The sequence below is a fragment of the Perna viridis genome, chromosome 12, assembly GCF_037379345.1.
Source record: "Perna viridis isolate PV_CMFRI_1.1 ecotype Kerala chromosome 12, ASM3737934v1, whole genome shotgun sequence".
Classification (NCBI taxonomy): domain Eukaryota; kingdom Metazoa; phylum Mollusca; class Bivalvia; order Mytilida; family Mytilidae; genus Perna; species Perna viridis.
In genome coordinates, this window is record NC_142456.1 from 9467513 (window position 1) to 9493402 (window position 25890).

The 25890-nt window shown below is 32.1% G+C and overlaps 2 protein-coding genes across 2 annotated transcripts in view; one reads left to right on the forward strand and one right to left on the reverse strand.

Moving 5' to 3' along the window:
* Nucleotides 1–489: 489 nt before the first annotated feature.
* LOC148601118 (uncharacterized) lies at nucleotides 490–15555 on the reverse strand. The gene is made up of 10 exons (XM_088556875.1): nucleotides 15440–15555; nucleotides 12567–12650; nucleotides 10692–10837; nucleotides 9423–9551; nucleotides 6455–6635; nucleotides 5538–5708; nucleotides 4561–4683; nucleotides 3157–3285; nucleotides 2529–2681; nucleotides 490–1723 (listed from the first exon to the last, which is right to left on the reverse strand). The coding sequence occupies exons 1-10, from the start codon at nucleotides 15471–15473 to the stop codon at nucleotides 1563–1565; spliced, it is 1311 nt and encodes a 436-aa protein (XP_088413001.1). The 5' UTR covers nucleotides 15474–15555; the 3' UTR covers nucleotides 490–1562.
* Nucleotides 15556–21586: 6031 nt separating this feature from the next.
* LOC148601119 (rap1 GTPase-activating protein 1-like) overlaps nucleotides 21587–25890 on the forward strand; it is a 145923-nt gene continuing 141619 nt past the window's right edge. Inside the window, exon 1 of the mRNA XM_088556107.1 lies at nucleotides 21587–21698. The gene's annotated coding sequence lies outside the window, so the exon portion shown is untranslated. The remainder of the gene's footprint in view (nucleotides 21699–25890) is intronic.

A 25890-nucleotide genomic window follows, 5' to 3' on the forward strand; every position in this document is an offset into this window, starting at 1 on the left:
CCACCTCAAAGCATACCTACAAAAAAAAAATGTCTTAAAATTTCTAGCCGTTGTGATGAGTAGTTGCTGAGAAAACTGTGACAGAAAAACGTGTTACAAAAACATGGATACAAAGAAACAAAGACAAGGGTAAAATGGTATAAATATTTAATAACTCTGCGGGCGTTTTTAGAAAAGCAGAGGACACTTACCCTACCAGTGCACCTGGTCTATGCTCCCAGTTTTTAGTGGAGTCCAAGTTCCTCATTTGCTTTTGTTACTTTGTATGTATGATTTTAGTTACTTTATGTTCTTTGTTATGTATGTCCGTTTTCCATGTCTGGTCTTTGTCCCTGGATTACATTCTTTGATTACCGCTACAACCTTGGTTCCCTTGATTACTCTTTTGAAGCAAAACAATTTTTGGCCTGGTGGATTCTTAAGATAAATAGCAGAACACAATTAAAAATCCTTTAAATGATGGCAAATAAAAAGAAATTTGATTCATAATTCTATTCTTCTATGTTTATTGTTTCAGTAATGGAATTGATTATTATTTCATGACACTTCATGATTTCCATTATTCTAAAAACAAACATGATACCATCCATAAAATGAACTGTATTTACATGCACCTGAGCTAAAATTTCCCCATTATCCTTCATACATAAACACATGTAGATATTTTATTAAAAATACCTGAATTGATGGAAAACATTTTTTCACAAAGTTCAACACAACTTTACTGTTGTAATATTGATCTTTCTATTCACATTTTTTTTTATTGTGCCATTATTAACTCTTAGAGAATATGGATATATTGAACATCAAAAGAAAAGTACCCTTCAACACAAATCTTTATCTTCCTAGAACCTATTTATCTTTTTGTTTTCCACTTTTCAAAGTTAAAATTCAGTAAATTTGAAAAAAAATATAAGTGTAATGCATCAAATTGGATGGAAGTTTCTATCTCCAGGAAGCTATAATGTAGTTCTGTACCATATCATGAAAATGGAAATCATTCTGTCAATATACAGTGATTAGATCAATTATGATGATACATGAACATTTTTTTTAGTGTACCTCCTATTTCTATATACAGTAAAACCTGACTTAACAAAACCCTAAAACAAATTTCACAGACCCTTTCAAATTAAAGAACTAACCCATATCCACATATCTCAGTTCAAATATACTTTGTACCTGTATAAACTGAACACCTATATACACTGAACAAATTATTAAGTCCAAAAGAGATTGGATTAACTGAGGTTTCACTGTATTTCTACCACATTATAACAATATCTTTCTATGTTTTGTGAAAAGATAACTGTGCAATTACATATGTTTATATTTATTCTCAAAGTAGTACAAGGGCCAGGTTCAATCAAAACCCAAATTAAGATCAACCACTTTTTGAAATGTGTAATTTATAATGCATGTACATGTATGATAATTTGATAATAATGTTGAGGAATAATTACTGGAAAAACAAAATTAAGATTTTTTATGAATCTGGGCCCAGATATTCTGTCATACAATTGAACACAGGTTTTGAACGAGTCAACATTCCATCATATTCCTTATTCCCTAGGTGGAGGTGGAGGTCCTCGCATACTAGGAGGGGGTGGACCCCTCATTCCTCTTGGAGGTGGTCCCCTCGGTCCAGGTGGACCTCTATGTGGTCCTCCCATTCCAGGTGGAGGTGGTCCTCGCATACCAGGGGGTGGGGGTCGGCCACCAGCTGCAAATAAGATAAAATATGATAAAACAAAAGATTTCTATTCTTGGTGATGTAAATGCAATATTGTTCTACAGTAGCTGAATATAAAAAAAAATGAAATTCCTAACCATTTTTTTGACTGAAAAGTGGAAAAAACTTACAAATTAGAAAATTTCATAACAAAATTTATTCCTTAACAAATGCATAAAACTATCTTACTGCAAAAACAGAAGAAATATTTATACTTATTAATCATTTTCAATTTGTTTTGCTCTAAAATTTGCTAGATTTTGTTTAATTATTCTATAATTGGGTCCATTAAAAGAAGATAAGAATATGTTGGCTCAATTTTAATACTTTTGATATTGTAGAAATTAAGAATCTAATACTACTGAGATTTCAAGACAGGATGTTTGTGATTTCCTATTCATGCATTTTCTGTCAATGTTTAATTCTTTTTCTCACTAAAAAATTACTTATGGATAAATATTCCAACTCAGGACACCGTACTTGCCAAAATTCCATTGTACATTTGCATTTTCAAAACATCATAAAATGTTTTATCGTAACATCATAAACATTGTGTGTTTTCTCTCATCCGCTTTTTATTCAAGGTTTTTCAATTTTTGTAAGTTCTGCAAAGCAATCCTCTTACAATTCTAAACATTGAAATTTTAATCATAATTTCTTAATTTCTTCATTTATTTTGAATACATGAACAAATAGTGATCACAAGAGCCAATAAAAAAAAGACATCATTCAAAAACACAGGAAAAACTCTGGGACAATTAAATCATCCTTTTGTCAAACCCAATGAAATACTTACGGAATGGAGGTGGCCTCATACCAGGTGGTGGTGGTCCTTGCCAACCAGGAGGCGGCGGAGGTCTCATCCCTGGGGGTGGTGGAGGAAGACCACCTTGACCTGGGTAAGGGGGTCTCTGTTGATAATTTGGACCTGGACCTGGTGGTGGAGGGCCTACAATAATAATTCATAATCAATAATTCTTAAAAGAATTGAGAGGTATAATAAATCACATAAATGGTTATCATCTTCACAGCTATGGCAGGACGGCCTACCTGTGTTGTAGCAGGTAGTAAATTTAAATAAACAGGTGACTTGGCTAAAGGATTAATTCTTAAGCCAAATGAGTTTGTCACTGGCCTGTCACCAAGGACTCAAAGTTCAATCTTCAGTGGAATATGATAAATATTTTTCGTAGCAATATATTATCAGATTATTCAAACCCAAATCAAACCCAAGTTGACACACTTATTCTTCTTGTTTATTGAACAGAAAACTCACATAAATAGCACAAATTACATTAACTGATTTTTGCTACATTCACCAAAGCCTGGTGTGTGATTGGTCTCACACAAATTATCATTAGCAGAGGTAATGCAGAATTTATACACAGTACTTTTCATATATGTATACAAACATAATTTCTTACCTGGATACCTCATTTGTTGAGAATATTGAGGGGGTGGAGCTTGTGATGAGGGTGGGGCTTGAGATCCTGGAATCGATGAAGGGGGTGGTGGCCTGGGCATTGGAGGAGGTGGCAATGGCATCTGTTGACCTGCAAAAATAAATGAAGTGTGTCAATGCACATATTCTTCTTCACTGTAATAAAGTACTGTAGCTGAAACTCCTTAGATATGACTCATAGACATTGCATTAACAATATAAAAGTAATGTTAATTCAAAGTTTTTAATGTAATTAACAGATCAAAATGAGTGAAATTGTACTATTCAAAGAAAGGAATAACTATCAGGGAAAAATTGTGGCTATTAATGATCAGTGAAAAATAATGACCTCTAATAAACGGTTCTTCAAGAAAGATCATACATAAATCTGTCAGTTTTGTTAAGAAATGTGCTTTTAAAACAATATTTTCTTTTTGGAAGAGTAATCAAGAGAACCAAGGTTATAGCGGTAATCAAAAGAATGTAATCCAGGAACAAAGACCAGACATGGAAAACAGACATACACAACAAAGAACATAAAGTAACTAAAATCATACATACAAAGTAACAAAAGCAAATGAGGAACTTGGAGCTATACACAAAAATCTAATAAGACAAAAAAAGAACATATCCCACTCAAACATTAAATAATTGGGTAATATTCCTTGAAAGGATAATTTCTGTTAATTGTATGATTTATCTTGCAAACATGATTCTACTGCACCAATTTCAGTGATGTGTCAAAACTTTGTAAGTTCTTTCATTTCTGAATTCAAAGGTTTTGGAAAACATTTCTTCTATGTTAACAATGAATACTCCAAGGTAAGAATCAGGCAAAATGTGATTCATGGTTGGTAAGCCTATTTTCATTTTTGATATTTTGTTTATTGTTATAGTTAACAGAAATTACCAAGTGGCTTTACATATAACCCTTGTTCTTATGAGAAAAAATTAATATAGAATGTACTGTAGAATACAAAATTAAGGGAGATAACTCTTTAAATGACACTAAAATACAATAGAAACTGTTGGATTTTCAATGTGGATTATCTCCCAAGAGCAGACAAATTGGAATGAATGATTAAACATTTCACTATATAGACCCACAAAATAACTTAATATCAAAAAAAATATTTGTAGCCTTTTTTATAGGTGTATCACATTTTACAGAATTTGCATGACTCTAACAAAGACTGCTACATAACATTTTATTTGGAATTAGAATTTGTTGTTTTGAGAAATTCAAAGTCATGGCACCTCTGATAGCCTGCAATATTCCACTTGTTTTAGGATTTAACCCTTGTGTAAAAATATCAAATCTTTTTTTGGAATTGTAAAAGACTCTAATAGTCGTCACTTTGATGTTAATCTTTTACTAATAACTAACCTGGTGGTCCAGGAGGGAATGGAGGCATTCCCATTGGAGGAATTGGGGGTGGCGCCATCTGTTGAGCTGATGGTGGTGGTACTGGAGGCGGAGGCACATTGCCCATTGATGATGGAGGCATGCCTGAAATTCAAATATACATTAACTTGACATCCATATTTTAATGTCTATACATTACAAGAAATCAGTGTTTGGGTTCAAAATGTTGACTGTGGGTCATATTAGATGATCTTCAGATTTTCAACAGGCCATTCTTTAATATACTTAGTAAATATATCTGCTTTTAAATGGGACCTCTTAAGTTTGAATGTGATAAGTGAAGTACCTCAATCATATTATTAATTTAAAGCACACACAAATGTGCATTTACTTTTTTTTTCAGAAATTTATAAGAATTAAAAATGTACCTCTACCTTTCTTTCTTATAAGTTGGTCAAAAAGCAAACCTTTCTTTAAAGTAAATAAACTAAAATGATCATATGTATTTAAGAATTGAAGTGCAATAAAAAAATATGCACATGGAAAATTTATGTTATTTTTCAATAGACAAAATTTTTTTCATAGCCAATTCTTATAAATTAATTTTAAGATATTTTTATTTTTAAACATGAAAAAAAGTAGCTCTGAATTTAACTGAATAGGGGCGTGTCAATATTTTTTTTATCCATTGAGATATAACAAAATTATTTTAACCAATCAGATAACAGTATTTATCTCAAATTAATTTACTATGCAATAAAATAAATACATTTAGTTAGCTCTGGGTGGAGAATTCTATGTAATATTAACCCGTATATAAAGACTATTGGTTTTGGTGACCATATTCCAGTTCACTTACACAATTTTGTCTGTAGGACAAATACTCTTCCATTATGATTGTTTTTTAGTTGTACATAAAATGTTCATGACTGACAAATAAATCTGTATTTTTAAAGCCCTAATTCTTTTAACCAACAAAATAACACTGATTATATTACCTGGTGGTTGTCCTCCAGCTGGCATACCTCCCATTGGAGGAGGAGGGGGTGGGGCCATTGCAGAGTTTGGTCCTGGGCCTGGGGGCTGTTGTGGAGGAGGCGGGGCATCAGCAAACAGCTGATGTGGTCTGTCAGTTAGTGAAAGTGGATTCTTGGCTGCTAGCAATCTCTCTGAAAGGATAAATTATATGATGAAGAGATATGAAGATTATACTTAACTTTCTTCATGGCATGTCTACTTAAGAAACTTCATTATCAAAGGGAATTCTGATTTTGATATTAAATGCAGAGATTTATGTCTTTTTTCAATTATGCAGTAAACTGAACATGATTTTGTAGAGTTTTTAAGTCTTGATCAAATTTAGTCAGAAAATTTCAAGAATTGTCCAACCATGGCACATTTTTTTGTCTGAGATAACATTATTTTCAGCCCTTATCAGGGAGAAAATTTTCACAATGATTTACATAAAAATGTTAAGGTGTTGAGACATGATATAGATTTTTTCATATCACATTCAATAACATCTCCTTGACCAATATAAACCATTCAAGAAAGCTCTCAGCTAGTATGGACTATGACGAAATCAAATATGATATTATTTTTATGTGAAATGTCTAATCAAAATGCAAAGACCTATTTCAAGATGTGATTTTATGAAGCTAATAAAAAACAGTTAATTGACAAAATAGGAAATCAACATATGGTAAAAAGAAACAGAACAGTGAAATTTAGATATGAAAATGCAGAATTTTACTTTAAAGCAGAAGAAATTTCAAAAACTGAAGTATTGTAAATGAAACTTAATTGTATGAAAACAATATTATCAAATCCATTTGAATAGCAAGCAAATTTGAATTTTGCACAACAGCATATAAACATGAATAACATATGATTAACATATTCTAGTTTCCTATACCTGCAGCAGACCCATGTCTTTCTCCTTTTGAATCTTTTTTGAATGCATATGATATTGTTATAGCTCTATTACACAAGTATTGTCCATTCATAGCTTCGATAGCAGCATCAGTAGCCTCAAAACTGGCAAAATTAATAAACGCATAACCTTTAGAATTCCCTGAGTCTGGATCTCTCATGATCTAAAAAAAAAACAAAATGGATATGGTACAATTAACCAGGTAATGTAGGCCAAATATAACTTCTTACATTGCAGCAAATGGATTATCCACTTTCTGCAATCAAGAGAGTTCATTGATGGTATTTTCAGCATGAACTTCAGCTAAAGATATGATCATTTAAAATTAAGTATTAAGATTGCAGAAATCTAACAATCCAAGATGCTTTTTCTTTAATTTCTTTAATCTATAAAATTTACAATTGAATTTCAAATTCTCCCAACCTTTAAGTGTAAAGGGGAAAACAACTTTCTTTGATGATGTAAGAATGGAATTTAAACCTACCATCTACAAACAAACTTATATGTGAGATTATTAGTAGTTACACAGTGTGGTAAGTATTGTAAAACTGATAAGGTTTGTGGCAAGTTTTTATAACCCATACTAAACCAAAAAAAAAAAAAAAAAAAAAAAGAAATCTGTGAGCAATGACTCTCAAGTGATAGACCAGGTTTCAATCACTATATAAGGAAAATGAACAAAGGAAAATAAAGAGGAAATTGTTGTCAGATTTTTCTGAGAATAAATCTCATCGTATAGCAAACCAACAAGAAGAAAGTGTTTAAATTTCAAAGGTGCTGTGATGAGCAGCTGCTGAGAAAAGAGCAACAAACATTCCAACTTTCAAAAATATGAAGTAAAGAAATACAGATTCCTTTCGTAAACAGGAATTTGATGGAGAATTTTTCTAAAAATGGATCCCACTATTAGCATATACAGTATACAGGAAGAATGTGCTAACATTTCAAGCCCCTGTGATGAGTAGTTGCTGAGAAAAAATGTTGTAAACGGACACACTAACATACTGACAAGGGTAAAAACTGTATAACCTCTCTCTTTTGGAGAGGAGGTATAAAAATGCATTATATGTTTTCACAACATATGAAAAACATATGTTGTCATTTTTTTATATGTGTAGGTACAACACAAGAAATATATGAAAAACATACAATTTGAAACACACGTATAAATATCATTTGGTGAAATATGTTTACCATATGGTTTCACACAAGAAAGGCATATGTATTTCATATGTAATTCTTTGTTACATATAACACCCCATTAAATAACCTTATTTCAAAATCATATGAAATGTATATGCCATTCATATGACTTTCCAAATAAAGATATTTTAAAAGGAAAAATTGATCCCTCATCAGGTATAATAAAATGTAACTCCTAGTGGCTGGAAACAAAACCATTTGCATCAACATAATATATTTGTCAGCATATATAAAGTGTTTTCAATATGTTCATTGATGTATATAAATGCTAATCATGTTAAAAAAAACTATATCATGGGTTGGTTACAAATTTCTATGTGCAATGTCCTAATGATAGCATATACTGCTGAAAAATAACTATGTTCAACATTCTAAAAATGTAGAAAAAAATTACCAAACTTCTCTATAATAGGAGGTGCATATCTTTAAAATAATGTAAATAATCGCTATACAAAGTTTGAATAATATTGCTTTAATGGTTTCTAAGTCACAGATTACAACAAGAGGCTCCCAGGAGCCTGAATCACTCCCATGGTTGACTTTTGCCTTTCAAAGGCAATAAATTTAACAAGAAGTTGTCAAATAATTTTGACTCAAGAAGTCTTTGGTAGGACTTATCATAGGTATTATTTCAGCAATTGAAAGTTTCTTCCTATCTACCATAGTTCTAAAGATATTGGCTGAAAACTGTGAAAAACTCATCATTTTTGCCCTTTCCAGGGCAATAACTCTTACAAAGAGTTGTCTTACAACTTTAATCCATGAAGACTTTTATATTTCTAATAATAAGGATCATTTCAGCTACTGAAAGAATTTGGCTAAACCTAACGGTTTTGGAGATATGTGTGAAAAACTACTGACTGACCCCTATGTTCTATTTTTACATGGTGGCCATGTTTTTCGATGGATCAAAAATCCTCATGTGAGTTCTATGCAGGATAGCCAAAGGAACATTCATACCAAGTTTGGTTTCAACTGGTAAAGAAGTGTAAGAGGAGAAGATTTTTGAAAGAAATAAAATTAAAAATAGCAAAAAATGTTGAAAAAGGGCAATAACTCCAACATGGCTTAACGGATTAAAATGAAAATTTGACCGCAGATAGATCTCATCATGCTAAACACTTTTACCCACATCAGAAATTAGCTAAACCTAACGGTTTTGGAGATATATGTGAAAAACTACTGTCTGCCCCATATGTTCTATTATAAGTAATGGCAGCCATGTTTTGACGGATCAAAAATCCCCACATCAGTTCTATGCGGGATACCCCAAGAACCATTCATACCGAGTTTGGTTCCAGTTGATCAAGTAGTTCTAGAGGAGAAGAGTTTTGAAAAATTGTTAACGATGACGGACAATGACTACGGACACCAAGTGATGGCAATACCTCACCTGGCCTTCGGTGAGCTTAAAAGGTGCACATCTTCCATATGAATTAAATCACTGTGCAAAGTTTAACTATGTTTGAAATACAGATTACACAAAGTGATCATCCATGAATGTGACAGACAGACAGACAGAACAAAGAAAAGTAAAACAATAACCCAAGACACATAATGGCAAGGTAATAAAAAACCATCAAAATTCTTCTATTAAAAATATTGCCGAAAATGATGTTAATTTTACCAAACATTTGATTGGTTAATGCAAGCAATGAAAATATATTCATGTAGATCTTTTTCTCCAAAAACTGCAACAAAAATAAAGGACCTTCATGCTTCTATTTTAAATTTAATGAATCCTTACCTTCGGTGTCTGCAATATGACACCAAAAGCACTGAATGTGTCATACAAAAGTTTCTCATCCACCTCTGGATCCAAATTGCCAATGAATATGTTTGCACCTACATCTAAATTCTTCTGATGTGCTGAAGCCTGCAAAACACAAGGTTTTTCATAATTTTTGACACAGATGGTTTGAAACTGTATGATCCTGCAAAACTTAGGTTGGTAATGACTGTATTCTCCATAACATTTACAGATGAACATGCTGGTAACCTCTGAATTTCAATAGATCATCTTGCATCTAAAAATTATAGCATCACATTTGCATTAGACACTATGGGAAGTTCTTTTCCAATAGCATCCTGGTAAAAAAAATAAAGCATTCGGGCAATGCGATGCGATATGGCCCTAGGAGATTGCTTAATTATGTGTATTGTGGTAGAGCCAGCTGTCCGATGAAAACATGCTGCAAGTGTAATGATACACTTTCTTTACAATAAAATGTATATAAAAAATTTTTTTCATAATACTTATAGATTACTGCATTGCTTTAATTATCAGCCTGAGATCTTGATATCATCCTAGAAGGCTTTAGTCCAAAGCTCACGAGAAGCAGATATTGCCTTCATAGAATGTTATTTCCTTGAGGACATATTACGTACATAAAATAATGCCTTTATTACATATGATGTCATTTAAATGAAGTGTGTATTAATATCATTTTCAAAACAATACAATAAACTTTAAGCATTACTTAGTCTGCGAGATAAATAACCAATTTATTTATGGATACATGTACATAGTTACTCAATTTTGAATAGGTGGCAAAACTAGACTAGTACTTTATTTTGCATATGAAAAGTGACTTATGGTTTTAGATCCTGAATAAAACTAAAGCTAAAAACCTGCTTTATACATGCAACAAGAGTGAATCTTTTAGTACATGTATGTCATGAATTAAGGGGTTATTTTGATGAACTGACAAAGATAACTCCTCAGTGGATTTAATACTGTCATATTTAAAAAAATTACAATAAATTTTTTGGCACCCATTTTGGCTCCAATTTCTGATATTAGCGAAAAAAAATTGGCAGTTGGCGATTTTTCTGGCGACAGAATTTTGGAAGCCAGTGCAGCCCCTGAACAACAATGGAAAATGATAACCAATAACACATGATTATCCCATAATTAATGCATGCAAGAAATAATCATATTCTATTTACTATCAAGCGATAGTGAATTGTGCATACAGAGGTTAACCTTGGATTTCCTGACCAATCCATTCCATACCTTGTTAACCCGAACTGGTTTACCATAAAGTTTAATCATGTTCATGATTTTTATTGCGTAATCAGCATCTTCCTCTCCCATAAACTCCACAAAACCATACCCTTGATGACTCTGGGTCACTCTGTCCTTCGGCATGTGGACATTAACTATGAACAAAAATACAATTATTTTTAAAAGTGAAGCATATATTTACACAGATTAAAGTGGTAAATGTTTTCAGATTTAACTGACAGAGCAAAAAGTAAATTGCAATGCTCTATTGTCTTATTTTTTATTGTGATGTAGATTTGTATTTATTCCTAAGCTGTTTAATATGAACAAACTTTGAATTGATACACTTGGACTTTTACACTAGATTTATCTCCCCTTCTATAAATAACACCCTTGTATAACACAAAAATAAAATACAATAAACTTTTTATTAAGTCCATGTTTTCCAAAAAAGATGGTACACCTAGATACAAATATATAGTTCTTGGTAGAGATTCCTCATACTTTGTAAGAAATAATTCAAAATATGCAGAGGAAGATGTTTACAAAATGCTGGAATTTTTAATCGACAACATATTTGTCCAGTGTGGTGGACGTGTTTTTCAACAAACGGTCGGCATTCCAATGGGAACAAATTGTGCTCCTTTACTAGCTGACCTATTCCTTCACTCTTGTGAGGCTGACTTTATAGCTGATCTGATCAGAAAGAAAGAATATTGTTTGGCTAGATCCTTCAATCTCAGTTTCCGCTATATAGATGACGTGTTATCTTTAAACAATCCTAATTTCGGGGATTTGATACATCGCATCTACCCAAAAAAAACTTGAGATAAAGGATACTACAGACACTGTGAAGTCAGCCTCATATCTTGACCTACACTTAGAAATCGATGGTAAAGGAAAACTATTGACCAAACTTTACGACAAACGTGATGACTTTTCATTCAGAATTGTCAAATTTCCTTTCATCTGTGGCAACATCCCTTTGGCTCCTGCGTATGGAGTGTTCATATCACAACTCATACACTATACCAGAGCTTGCCGAAACTATGCAGACTTTTTGTATCGCGCTAGAATTCTAACAAATAGGCTTCTGGAGCAGGGTTATGTTGCTACAAGATTGAAGTCATTACTACAGAAGTTTTATGGTCGTCATCATGAACTTGTGGATCGTTATGGTGTATCCATCAGCACCATGAAAACTGATTTATTCAACGGGTCATAGTTTTCCTTTCCTCGTTTGTCTACCCCGGACTTGACTTTTTATGAGCAACTTGGCGGGTGTTTCTAGAAAAGCAGAGGATGCTTACCCTACAGGGGCACCTGGTCCATGCTCCCAGTTTTTAGTGGAGTCCGAGTTGCTCATTTACTTTTGTTACTTTGCATGTATGATTTTAGTTACTTTATGTTCTTTGTTGTGTATGTCTGTTTTCCATGTCTGGTCTTTGTCTCTGGATTACATTCTTTTGATTACCACTATAACCTTGGTTCCCTTGATTACTCTTTCAAAAATAAAATGCCATTCTGAAATTTATTCCATTCTCACTAATATGAACAGTAGATATACAATATCAACTATATGTAAATTTACTCTTATTCATCATGATTATAAATATTGGTAGATTTATTTTCAATTAGAAATACCAAACCACAGTAATTTGTGGGATGTTTTGTTTTCCTTATCATCAGTTTTATATGTTTATTTAGTTATTGTATTTTTATTCTGTTTGCTACATTGTGTATCTAGGTCATCTCTGTTTCCTGTTTCATGTCAAGGCCTTGTACTGGGATTTTGATGTCTCTGAATTGTTCTTTGGTATTTTTTCTATGATATTTCTAATGTCTAATGAATTTGAAGGTTTTTGTCAAACCAGAGATACAAACCAACTGGTCCAGCCTGTAAAAAAAGTTCCCATAATATGGCTTCTGTCACTTTATCATCTAACCCTCCAACATAAACAGTAGCATCTAAATAATGGAAATTATAAATAATTTAATAACAATATAAAATACATTCTTAACCTTAATTTTTTCTTTGTACTGTATCATCTGTATGTATATATAACAACCTTTACTTTTCATTACAATGAGTTCTCACAAGCAATAATTTAGACTTTTTGTCAATCTTTTTCGGGCTGAAGCAATACAGTTACCTCACAATACATACATATCATTTTACTTCCAAACAATATTACTACTTTCGATACAATATGATACATTTTGAGATTTTAACTATACTTATGGATTTTCTTTGTATCATTTTACTCTCCATAATCAATTTAAATCCAAAGTACTTCCTAACTTGTGATCAGAAGGTAGCAAGGAGATCTTTGATCTTTTTTTGATCAGAATTGATTAACCCTGGCTCAGTTGTGCCGTCCAAGGTCGCCAATTTGCTAATAAACTTAATTCTAACCTCTGCATTGAAAATTTCTCACTACCAAAAACAATGACTTCCAGTCCCGAGTATGTACGGTATTAAAAAAGTGGCAAGTTGCACTGTGTACCAAGAATGGAAAAAATATTGTTGTTTTTTCGGTACTTCAGAATGTTTCACCCTTATTCTGTTTTGCATTTTTTCCAGAAAAAAACATTGGCAAGAAAACTTATTACCATGTACATGTATATGTACATATACATATAGAGCAAATGTGCATGAAGATGTACATGACACATATATTTAGGCTAAAGAAAACACATTTATTTTTAATGTAAAGTTACATACTGATACCCTAGCACATTTTACTGGTACATGTATTATTTTTTTGGTGAAATGCTGCAATCAGCTAAACTATCATTTTTTCAGTGGAGACTTTTAAAGTAAAAAAAATCTTTCAAAGGGTGTCTTTATACAATAATTTAAAAAAAACAACATGATTTTACCAACCTACATTTACATGTACCTATCCCATTCCTTCATCCAATGCAACCTTAAACAGAAATGTTTTGTTTCCTTTGCCATATCTACATGTACATGTACACTCAACATTGCCTCAAAGGTCCAGGGTCTGATCTAGACATCGAAGACGAGGAGAAGTTTTAGTAAATTCAGTATTGCCACTTGTGTCTACCTATTCTGTTACAAAAACTTCTCTCTTTCAAAGACAAATGGGAGAAGTGAGGACAAGCAAGGAGAAGATTTAGCTTATTTCTTCGTCTAGAATAGGCCTAGGTCTGTTTATTTTATTTGAATAGTGATACATGTATGTTCGGTTGGATTTTTGAGTGAAATGATATGATGAGCTCCTCTGTCATACTTGGTTCTGATGAACCTACAAATCCATGAAGGTCCCATTAAAGCAAAGAAGCAACACAAGGCACGACTCATACCTGGGAAATTTCAGTTGAAGTGAATAATTTTCGAGAGGTGGAATATAAATTCCATATTGGAAACTTATTTTAAGGACTCAATTAGCTTTTGATTGATTTTTTTTTATCTTGAACTTGATAAATATACATTGATTTATTACCTAGAATAACTTAAAAAAAAACTTAAGTAAATGAAATGTATCTAAAATTATCTAGTTTTAATGGCAAAACAGGATGGGTATCGGGTGGTTTTGCCCTAGTTACATGTTCGCCCAGAGTTGTTTCGCCCTTATCAATTAACAGGTAAATGATTGATGTTTTAATAAATAAAAGGTATTGTTATTCATGATAAACTAATTAGTACTCTAAAGAAAATAAAAGAAATCGTTAAAAAAACATGTTTGCAGAAAAGAAGTAATTAATCCTAATTAAGGAGCAATTAAATGTAGGTATTTTATTGAAATTTTGATTGGTTTTTCAATTGTTAGGAAAATTAATATAACGGACATTGTTATTACAGAAATATTCTTCAAACAGTAATTGACAATAGATGTTATTTTCAGCTTTAACTCAGCTTGCAACCTTTTGATCTTCAAACAATTGCCGAAAATGTATAAAAGACATAAGTTCGAACTGGCATATTCATTCTTGAATTCGCATCTTGACATGTCCTTATGGCTGACGACTTATGTATTTCTTGTAACCAGATAGTCCGACCTCAAGACAAAATAGACCAAAAAAAAAAAAAAAACAGCAAAAACAAAAAACAAAAAAAAAAACAAGACATTATTTGGTAGATATTAATTGGTTGTGCAGTTTTACATTTGACTTAGTTTATTTCACTATCTAATTTTGATATACAAAATTCACCGTGAAACCACCAAGGGCGAACAAGATTTAGGGCGAAACCACCAAGGGCAAACCAGTAGTAGGGCGAAACCACCCAGGGTGAACCTGTAGTAGGGCGAAACCACTCAGGTGTGAATCTGAATTAGGGCAAAACAACCCGGATTCAACAGGATGGAGGGATCGGACAAGAACTGCAACTGGGAAAATGTGAGCCATAGGAGCTCTAATAGCTCAACATTGTTGCAATGTGTAGGCAAGTACAATGTACAATGATTTTCATGCTTTTTGTGAAGGTGAGCAAGAAGTACCAAGCTGGAAAATCATATTCATAGAAATATTACCAAGTTCAGTGGCTATCCACATAACTATAAATCAAGCACTTTCACAACACAGCAACCCTATTTTTGATTGTAAATCATATCAAACTCTAATTAAATATTACCTATTTAATTGCCAAAAATGGGGCTAAATCCCAAAACAATGGGTACCCTACCGTGTTAAATTAGTGTCATTCTGACAAGATTTTTATAATTCAATACAAACATGAATTCAAAATGGTTCCGTTGCTTAAAAATGTGTAAATTGCTACAATTGTTAACCTTGATTTCTTTCGGCAATCGGCCCTGCAGCCATCGTGCAGAGAAAACCGTGCACGTTGCGTCGGTTTGATGTTTTGTATAAACGTCTTGCTTCTTTCACCGGAAGTAGTTACAGAGTTATCTCTACCTTGTTTTCCCGCCACCACAAATTAGCTGAGGTAACAGTTATACTTCAGATAGTATAGAAAAATCTTGAAATTTCGAAATTAACAATCGATGTCGCTCTGCATATGTAATGAAATAATGTCATCTTGAAATGTTTAATGAGATGATTTTTTAACCTGCTCAAGACATACATGTATATTCATGAAAGGCAGGCATGTTCAAAACATACAATTTACATATATATTTACATTACTTCAAAACTTTCCTGCATTCTCAGACTATATAACATTCTCATCAATGGTATTTAGAAGATGCGTGTACCTTAATTCTTTTTTTGCAATTTGAGTTCAATTTTCAGCAGTCATGGCATTTTTGTATGCATAGTACATTTGAGTTTTACAATCTTTGAATAAAAAATCTTAAAAAAATCATTTTTCAAAATAATTCACTTTTTCAACTGCATTTGATTTTGTATAGTGCATACAAACACTTGAGAAATATTTTCAGAATTTCATCTCAGTAGACTTAAGAAATTCCCATGAGGCTTAATGCAATTTAACCTTATTGATATCATTAGAGTGTTGTAAACCTATCACATGTCATTAAGTCATACAAAAATGTAAACTTGTGAATTAATTAAAGTCTTTGCATATGATATAATTCTAGATAATCAATTTTCAAATGTGACCAAACAGCTGGGTGTTAAATGTTTGACCTTCACCTGAATTATTTTACTTCTTACTGTATTTCATTTCCTGAGTGGGAAATTCAGGAAATTGGAGATTCAATACTCCCAGCTTGAAGTTTGCCTGTATGGTTTAAGTTCAAAAATAATATTATTTAGACATATTGTTATTTTTAATATTTTCTATGATATACATATATCACTATCAGAGGACAATTTTTTGTTCTTTATAGGCCTGAAACAATAACCTGTGTTTCCCCATATCCCACCAAACCTAATTTTTTGTGCCTTTGTAACCCTTAAGTTTAATTTCCTAATTTAAAAAAAACGCTCTTAATTTCTAAATTTGTCTACAATACAAACCAGTCAAAAAGGTTTTGCCTACCATCAAATCCTAGTTAATTTAGAGCATGTTATAGATATTTTTGTAAACGTTTTACAACATGCGGCTATCTAAAAAATGTGGACAAGCTCCCATTATCTCACGATAGAAAAGGGTAGACATAGTAATGTTCCTGTTTCATAACGTTTGTGTAGGGTATGCAATTTAAGTCTTGTTGAAAATGAAGAACATTTCTTACTTCATTGTCCTCATTATGAACAAGAAAGACAGAAGTTAATAGATAAAGTAAATACTTTGGTTCCTGGCTTTACAGATAACAATAATAGATCCAAAATCAATATTCTTTTAAATAGTAAATCACAAAATATTTTGAGAATGTCTTCCACCTCCACATTTATACTGAATTGCTTTAAAATTAGAGATATAAGTCTCCAATAATATTGAATATGACAGAAATATTAAGCAATTATAATGTTATATCTTAAATTTATTATGTTTCACTGTAATGTACATTTATTGTTGTAATAGGCCATAACCATCCACTGTAATTGAGTTTGTGCCGATAAAGTATTTGTATTTGTATTTGTTAATAAAAGCACATACATGTATTTTATTTTGGCCTTGCTTTGTATCCCATAAAACTTTCACATGCATCACTATGTTACTGTAGAGCTCTCCTCTCTTGCTGTTGAACACTTCAGGGACTGGCAAGATAATTATATGCATGTGTAGCAAATGTACATGTATTTATGGGAGTTACAGTATTTCAAATATCTCAATCTATATATTTCTTGTAATACTTCTGTAACTTGGATTTTGACCAATCTGATTTTTTTAGATTGAAAATTTTCGGAAAAACTCCAGAAATTGAGGGAAATTACAATTTGAGATCTATTTATTCATGATACCAGTTCTAGCTCACAGTACTTCTAGTCTAGTATTTAATTTTTTGTTTATTTGCTTCAGTGTGTTTGGCAGGTTTGAAACCATAAGTTGATGAAAATGAAATAAGAACTGCATGATTCACAAATAATTCTTATATCCAAAGGAGAATAGGTAATATGCTAACTTTTCATTGCAGGATTGAAGAGCTAGTATTTCTTCACTTTTCAGACAAGGTCTTATAAACTTAGTCATGTTGGAAATCCTTTCCTCACTAAATACTGTGGTTTCATTTAATTTTGTGAGTATCAATTGTAATGGTTTGAGGAAAAAAGGCATTTCATAGGATACTTAAAATTAGTGGTTTGTGGGTATTTAGATTTTTTTAAGAATTGATGATTTGTCTGCATTCCAAGCAAAGCTTTTATCAAAAAGATTGAAAACCAAATCATTGTGAATTTCATGAAGTTTTTAAGAGGATACATGTTTTACAACATCATCTAGTGATCAGATTTAAGGGGAAATACTTGCTAAATTCAACAGTTATTGTTTGTGGTGTACCAATTTTTGTGGGATAAGTTGACCACAAATTTTGGTTCCCAATGAAAAGGAAATTTTCCATTCATTGTCAAATCAACGAATTTAGGAATCCGCAAACTCGTCATTTTCACTTAAAACCAGAAAAATTGGTACCCATGAATGATAGTACTTTCACAGAAAGTTTATTTACTCAAGTCATAGGTCATGATACTGACAAGTACTCAAGTAGTCTGACGAAACTTAGATGTTTGTGAACAATACTGCTTTTTTTGGGGATGTGATATTTTATGTTATTGCCTTTAATATACCAGTTAAACAATAATGGCGTTGATTTTTCTACATCTTAATGAAAGACATACAAATTATCCTGGAACTATAACTAGAAGACTAAAACCATGGCATGTGTATCGCTCTACTTTGAACAACAAAAACTAACCATGATATAAATAACCTTTTATGATAGTGATTTATTAGTTGTGTGATTATGTACCAAATAAGAGTGATGTCTAAAACCATTGTTACATTATTGAACTCCCAACTTACTAGTAATAAGCACAATTTATCATCAGATGTTCATGGGAAAGTTGCTATTCTGATTACTTGCTTTACAATTTGTCAGCAAAATATTGGACTTACTAAAGTGTATGTACCAAACAACATTTTCTCATAAACAGGGACTTTATATATTATCGTATTCTTCCATGTATACTGCACACTTTTTTTCAACTTTTTCTTTGTTTCAAGAGGGGTGGTATACACCAAAACATTGAGTTTCTAGATAGATTTTTTGCTGGAGACACAATTTTTGGGAATCAAGACAAAAGTCATCAACAAAGGGCAGAAATATAAAAGGTGAAAACTATTGTCACTAATCCTTTAATTTGCTTGATGAACTGTTTCCAGATGTCAAATAACAATACTCAAGCTTGGCAAATTAAAACATCTTTTTTATAAATGGTTGGACTTGATGCCATTGTTTTAGTGGTATACCTGATTTGCATACATGTACAAACAAGAAATGTAAACATTTCAGCTGACTCGTTGAATGGATCCAATACCTCACTGCATTTTAAACAATAAATGGCTTACAAACGCAGGGAAATATAAAAAAATATTTTTATTTAAATTTACCAGAAACCTTTCATCTCAACGTGGTCTTCTGCTGGTGATTTTTCCTTGCTTCCAAGTGCTTGTTTAACAAAGGAACTTTTTTGGTCTATTTCCCTTGCCAAGAAGGGGGTGCATGGTATACACAAATGCCTGTAATACATGAAAGAATGTGGTAATCAATATGCATTACCTGTCATGAAGTAGAGAACAATGAATGCATGTTCATTTTGTACCAATCACTGTGGCTTTTTGGTCAATGATCCATGTAAGTGTCAATCTTTGTACAAACACCTTCGCAAAAAAGTATCTAATCATTGGAGTGAGCTGTTTGTAAGTTGTTCATTGATATTAGTTAGTATTACATGGACATTTTGCTTGATTGGAACTTAATTGGGAACTTCATCAAAATGTTCATAAAACCCAAATGAGTATCCGAGCACATGTACCACATTGAACTGGAATATTGGGCTTTCCATTTAAGTACTCAAGTATTTGTTGATATCGCTATTATGAATAGAAGTTACATGATAAATCCTGTAATGGGAGTTTTCATTTCAATTATTACAAGTAAAAGTTCAGGTATGTCTAACTCTATTTTGTTAAAAAATTAAGGGCCTTGTTGAACAGAGTTTACTGAATGCCAATTTCAGAACAACTGTATACTTAGGAAAGATGGTAAATAAAGAAATAAATCATGGAAACTCCATTTTGTCATTGTTTTTACCACGGGCTGGTCATTAATGTCGCATTGTTTTACCGTGGGCAATAGCGTGGTTATCATTTTTTTTACCATGGCTGTGAGACATTAGAATCAAAGAATTATAAAAGTAATGCTACATCTAGGCTAAACTGGAATTAGTTAACCATGATAACTGGTAGCTTTAAGGCTATTAAGCACTAATAAACAATTGATTTGTCATTTAATTAAACAATTAAGAGGTGACTGAATATGGCTTTTTATGTCTGGTGAACAATTTAAAGAACTAATAAATTGACGTCCTCCTATCTGAGTTGATTTTCAACAGGAGTATGTTGCTACAAGAATTAAGTTATCACTGCAGAAGTTTTATTGTTATCATCATGAAAATGTGGATCGTTATGGTGTATCCACCTGCACCATGAAAACTGATTTATTCAACGGGTCATAGTTTTTCTTTCCTCATTTGTCTATCCCGGACTTGACTTTTTATGAGCAACTTGGCGAGTGTTTCTAGAAAAGCAGAGGATGCTAACTCTTCCGGTGCACCTGGTCCATTCTCCGAGTTTTTAGTGGAGTCCGAGTTGCTTATTTACTTTTGTTACTTCATATGGTTGCTTTATATTCTTTATTGTGTCTGTTTTCCATGTCTGGTCTTTTTCCCTGGATTACATTCTAGAATCTTGGTTCCCTTAATTACTCTTTCAATAACAGAGAGAATTGTTAGTTGAATTCTTGATTTCATGGTTCCAGAATACCCCTAACAACCATGAAAATATGTACCCTACACATAAAGTGAAACCACAGTAGACAAGAATATTCCTAATTTTAAGATTTCCTTATCTCGCCCATGGCTAATGTGTACCACGTTTGTGAAATCACAATTAAAATTTTTAAGACGTCTTGTTAATTCAAAGAAATTTCTGGAAGCAGGGCCTTTCTGAATTAGTGTACTAACACAAAAGCAATTTTAAAAGTGAAGAATCAAACACTGCCGGAAAATGCAAAAACTAGGAAATCTCGGACACCCTCGGTGAGATTTTGATGTTTTCTCATTTGGCAGAGCCTTATTAGAGAACTCAAATCTTTCCATTAAGTGTCTCTAATTTCCTTGTCTTGCACTTTCCGTGGTGTTAGATTCTAAATACATGTATTGCATTCACAGGTGCGATAAAACATGCAACATTTGTGATGTCACAGAATGACTATATATGATGTCTTGTAAATTCAAAGGAGTTTTGGCAAGAGGAGGGTTCTAGATTGGCTTACTATTCAAAAGGAAGAAAAATAATATAACACCACTAGAAAATGTATGACTAGGAAATCTCACACACCTTTGGGTAAGATTTCAATGTTCTTGAACTCAGCCAAGCTTCAATAGAGAACTTGAGATCTTACCCTTGGATTTTGTCTGTCTTGCATTCTAGTGGTGTTATATTTTATTATCTGGCCCATGGGGGAGATAAAAGTTATGATATTTGTGACATCAGAATAAATCATATAATGTTTTTAAGTGAGGAAAAGAATGATATTAAGAAGTTCATGACCTTTTACTCTTGTAAGTATATATTTTAACTGTTAAAATAGTATAGATATATATATATATATTCCACTCTGATTTTAATGAATTTTGCCTAATTCTTACAAGTACCAATACTTAAGAAATAACAAACATTTTTAGAATTACTAACTTTTTTCTCCAGTATAAATCAAAGATCCAAAGCCTTCACATTGCATTGTAGCTATATTTATTACATCAGCATGTTACAAAAATCAATTAGTGGTTTGACTTTATTATTTTATGTGAGGCATGCCAATATAATTAGTAACACTACAACATCTGTATACATTGTAGGATGTTCCATAGGGATGGGAAAGACCAGAGACAAGAATCAAGGTAGGTCCAAAATCTAGTCCTCTCAGTAGCTCATGGGATCCAGAATGGGGCTATTTAGACAAAATTATCCTGTCTGCAATAGTGCTAACAAATTTAAAGCAAATTTTTAACAGTTTAATGTTTTTTTTTTATTCAGTGGGGACCATGTTATAGGTCTGACCAATTTATACAGTGGAACTTGTCTAAGTTAAACCCTGGATGAACTGGTTACCTATGAAAACAAGACATCTGAAATTTGTTTCCTTTGAAATTGTGTAAAAAACGCCTGCCGTAACTCTATAATAATAGATGTTCTGTTTAGACAGGTTTTTCTGTATTATATGTATGTACAGGGGTAATGTAATGAAAATGAAATTAGCATCTTATATGCCGTAGAAAATTCCTATATCATGCCATTTGATTAGTCACTTCATAAGAAAACATAAAAGTGCATTTCAGTCTTTCTTGGATTTGTCACCCTCAATCAATTACATACTTATTAAGCTCTTCAGTATTTTCACAATACCAAGCTTTGATTGGTCAATTATGATAATATGTATACAAGTTGACCCCTGATGTGACCCCCAAATTAAACAATGGAATGTTTTGATCTAGGATCCAATATTAATATGACGGTAACAGTTGAGCCTCAGTTTTTATTAACTTGACTATTTTGGTCTATGCAGATGGCTTCAAATACTTATCTGCTAGATTTGTCTTTAAAAAATCCTTTAAAGATACTAGGTAATTAATTATTTATCCACTGGATCAAGTTTTGAAAAGCTGTGCCTTGACCTTTTAATTCTTTGATTTTTTTTTCTTTATGGAGAATGTGAGCATGGAAATATACAAGTTGCGTTATAACAAGTTTAGGTTGGCTGTACTTTCATACTGGTTTCTCTTTCATCCAAAAATTTTGACTCCCCCTTTTCAATATGATGTCATTAAATGTAAAAGGGTCTATTTCGGTTTCATCAACTTCCTGATTGACGATTTGGTTTATATTTTAACCATATCATTACTTGGGTGGGGAGAGTTAAGTTGCAGTTCAATATTGTTGGGAGAATTCAATCTTTTGATGGCATTCACTTCTTATAATTGACTTTTGTTATTCAAAATACATACAGAAATAGCCAAAACATTTGCTAATCCCTCTCATCTTTCTGCCAGTATTGATTCATTAGTGTTTTGCTACTCATTTAGAAAAAAATACTCCTCCCTATGTTTTTGGAAAGAAAATGCTCCTGCTTGGAACCAGTATCAAAGAGGCTTCTTCCAGTTTAGGTTTGAGACTTTATTACTCTTGCTCTTGCATATCACATCAAGGGGTGTATTTTCTACCACGTTTTGATATTTCATAACAGCACATATCAAATACCATTTCACTATGCTACAAGGTTATGAAAAACTTGTGGATTGCATTGACACTGTCATGTGACATATTTTTTTTATTACTACTTAATAAACTTTCTTCCAGTTTAGGTTTGAGACTTTATTTCTCTTGCTCTTGCGTATCACATCAATGGGTGTATTTTCTACATTTTTTGATATTTCATAACAAAGCACATATCAGATACCATTTTACTATGCTACAAGGTTATGAAAAATTTGTGGATTGCATTGACACTGTCATGTGACATATTTTTTTATCACTACTGGCTTAGAACTGACAAGTCCTATTTTTTTGAAACTGAAAAAAAAACTGTTTCTTTATGGTTGTACAGGGATATAAATAAGAAAATTTGTCCAACTGGTTATACACAAGTTTTTGTCCAAACTGAACTGACTGGGAGTTAAGGTTACTTGCCCTTATAATATGTTGAACAGAATAAACATCCAAAAATAAGCTGTTTGCCTGTCATTAGATTTGGTTGCCACAGTGATCATTTTGACTTCAGACTTGCTTGTCATGAAATTTGGTTGCAACAGTGATCATTTCAACTTCAGACTTGCTTGCCATGTAATGGTTGCCACAGTGATCATTTTGACTTCAGACTCGCCTGTCATGAAATTTGGTTGCCACAGTGACCATTTCCACCTCAGACTTGCCTGTCATAAAGTCTAGGAGGAGAGTCATCATTTTGACATCAGATATGTATATCATTCTGTCCATTCACACATATATATCTGTATGTATTTACTCAAAAATGCTTTGAATGGTTTAAATAATGTTTTGGTACAGTGTTTGTGTTGATTGAAGAACTTGTAAGTTTTTAATTCAAAGTAATGAGACTTGCAAATACTGAAAAAAGAGGATACAGGCTTACTTGTAACATGAGCTTAATTGGCTTGGCCCTCCTAACCTTGATTTCTATTATTCAAAACTTGAAAATATAAACAAATGATATAAAATCCTTTCAATATTGATCATATCTAACTATTAGATGATATTAGAGTATCATTCTGCTGCTTTAATATATTTAGTGACACCTTCTTGTACATTATACTATTAAAATCAATTTTCTAGAGGCTGAACTTAATTTTTGTTCTCACCATATGTTTGAAGATTTTGTTTTTGCAATATCACAAAACCCTCTTCTTCTGTGTTGTGTGAGCAAATATCTAAGCATTTAACATTGATTCAGTCTAATGGTATCTAATGAAAAGTTTTTTTTCTCTATTGAAATACTGCAAGTTAAAAGATAAATATTTGTACTAGAAAATAGAACCATCTGGTATTGATGCAATGTGTTGCATTGAGCAGAGATGTGTTTTTATTTGTCACACATATTAGTTAAATGATTGATTTTACTCTTTAAATAGGTTGAATGTATCATAAAAATCTTATTCTTCAGTATTGTTATACTGGTTTAGCTGATTTTAAGTAATATTTATACATGTATAACTGTTTAACTGGTGTTTTATGGGATATAATGTACTTTTGTTCATCTCTGTATATGATAACTCAGATATAGTTTGAAACAGTTTAATTACTTTTTGGTACTAGAATAGATTGAAGCCTCCTTTTGTATTTCTTGGTTTTCTATATTTTCTTTCGCTTTGATAAATAAAACACATATGTGACATTGAAAATAATCAATTGTGTGGCTTTAGTGTACCACTTATTGAGTATAGACACAAGTACAAGATTTGCTTATATTGGTCCTTAATATCATTGCAGTATCAGCCGGGATAATTAATTCAGTTTGTTGTCTGGGTGTATGTGACCTAAAAATGTGCAGCACATATATATTCTGTTTCCAAAAAATAATCTGATTTTCCCTGTAAGCACACTCCAGTTGATATGATTACATGTATACCTAAATACACCCCTTTAAAAAAAAACTGGGAATGGGCTGCAGCTTCCAACTTAAAAATGATTCTCTAATTATTAATGAGCAGGTGCCTTTTAGAGCTTTCGATTATATCATTTCTTTTATTGATATTTAATGTTGCAATATGTCAATATTCCCTGATTACAAAGTGCACACAAAAAATTAAATCTTGAAAAAATCAATATTAACCTTTTGTCAGTTTCCTTGAAATCTCAACCATTCATTTAGTGAACTTAATCCCAAGTTTATAAAACTGTTTTTCTCAACAAAGATAATTAAGGCCTAAAGTTCTTGACAATTAAAATTCTTTATGACTAACTATTGTGTTTTGTAACAACTTTATTGACTCTAGAGAGAATTGATTCTTGTCAATATAATGTTGTTATAGTCATCACTTCAGTTTTAAAATAGAAAGATTATGTGATCGTCTGAGGATGCACTGTATTGACAGCTTTTGTATACTGCAGTAGTTACTTCCTTTCCAAGTAATTTGCAGTCTAGGAAAAATTAAAGAATTTTCATGTTGGCTTGTATCTAGACACTGCATATAGACAGGACTGTATGTTTTCATTTACATGTTGTTCAGCTACATGACTGATGAAACTTGCATGAATTCACATTGAAAATAAGTCTACATTTGAAAGTATGTATTGTGTATTGGATTTTTAGGAGCTTAGATATTTATTTGTGGTACTGACTTTCCATTGATGATTTTTGCTGTCTAAAATGTCTTCATGTTGTGCTATTTTTAATGGGATTTTATTGTGATGTTTTCGAGACACAATCTAATATGTCAACAGAACTTTGAATGAAGTGTTAGAATCTACAGTACAAAGTAATAGGTAGGTGAAGATGTCATGCCACAATGTATGTGTACTTTATATCATTCTACTAAGTTTGGGTGGTGTATAAAAATAATCTGTCTGTCCATATGTCTG

Bases quoted from the DNA above. Each gene is read 5' to 3' on its own strand.
- LOC148601118 (XM_088556875.1), bottom strand. From the start codon at position 15,473: ATGGCTGCAGGGCCGATTGCCGAAAGAAATCAAG. The intron at 12,651-15,439 runs GTTAACAATTGT...TCCATTATTTAG, and splicing joins GATTGCCGAAAGAAATCAAG to ATGCTACTGTTTATGTTGGA. The intron at 4,684-5,537 runs GTAATATAATCA...TTTGAATTTCAG, and splicing joins AGCTGGAGGACAACCACCAG to GCATGCCTCCATCATCAATG.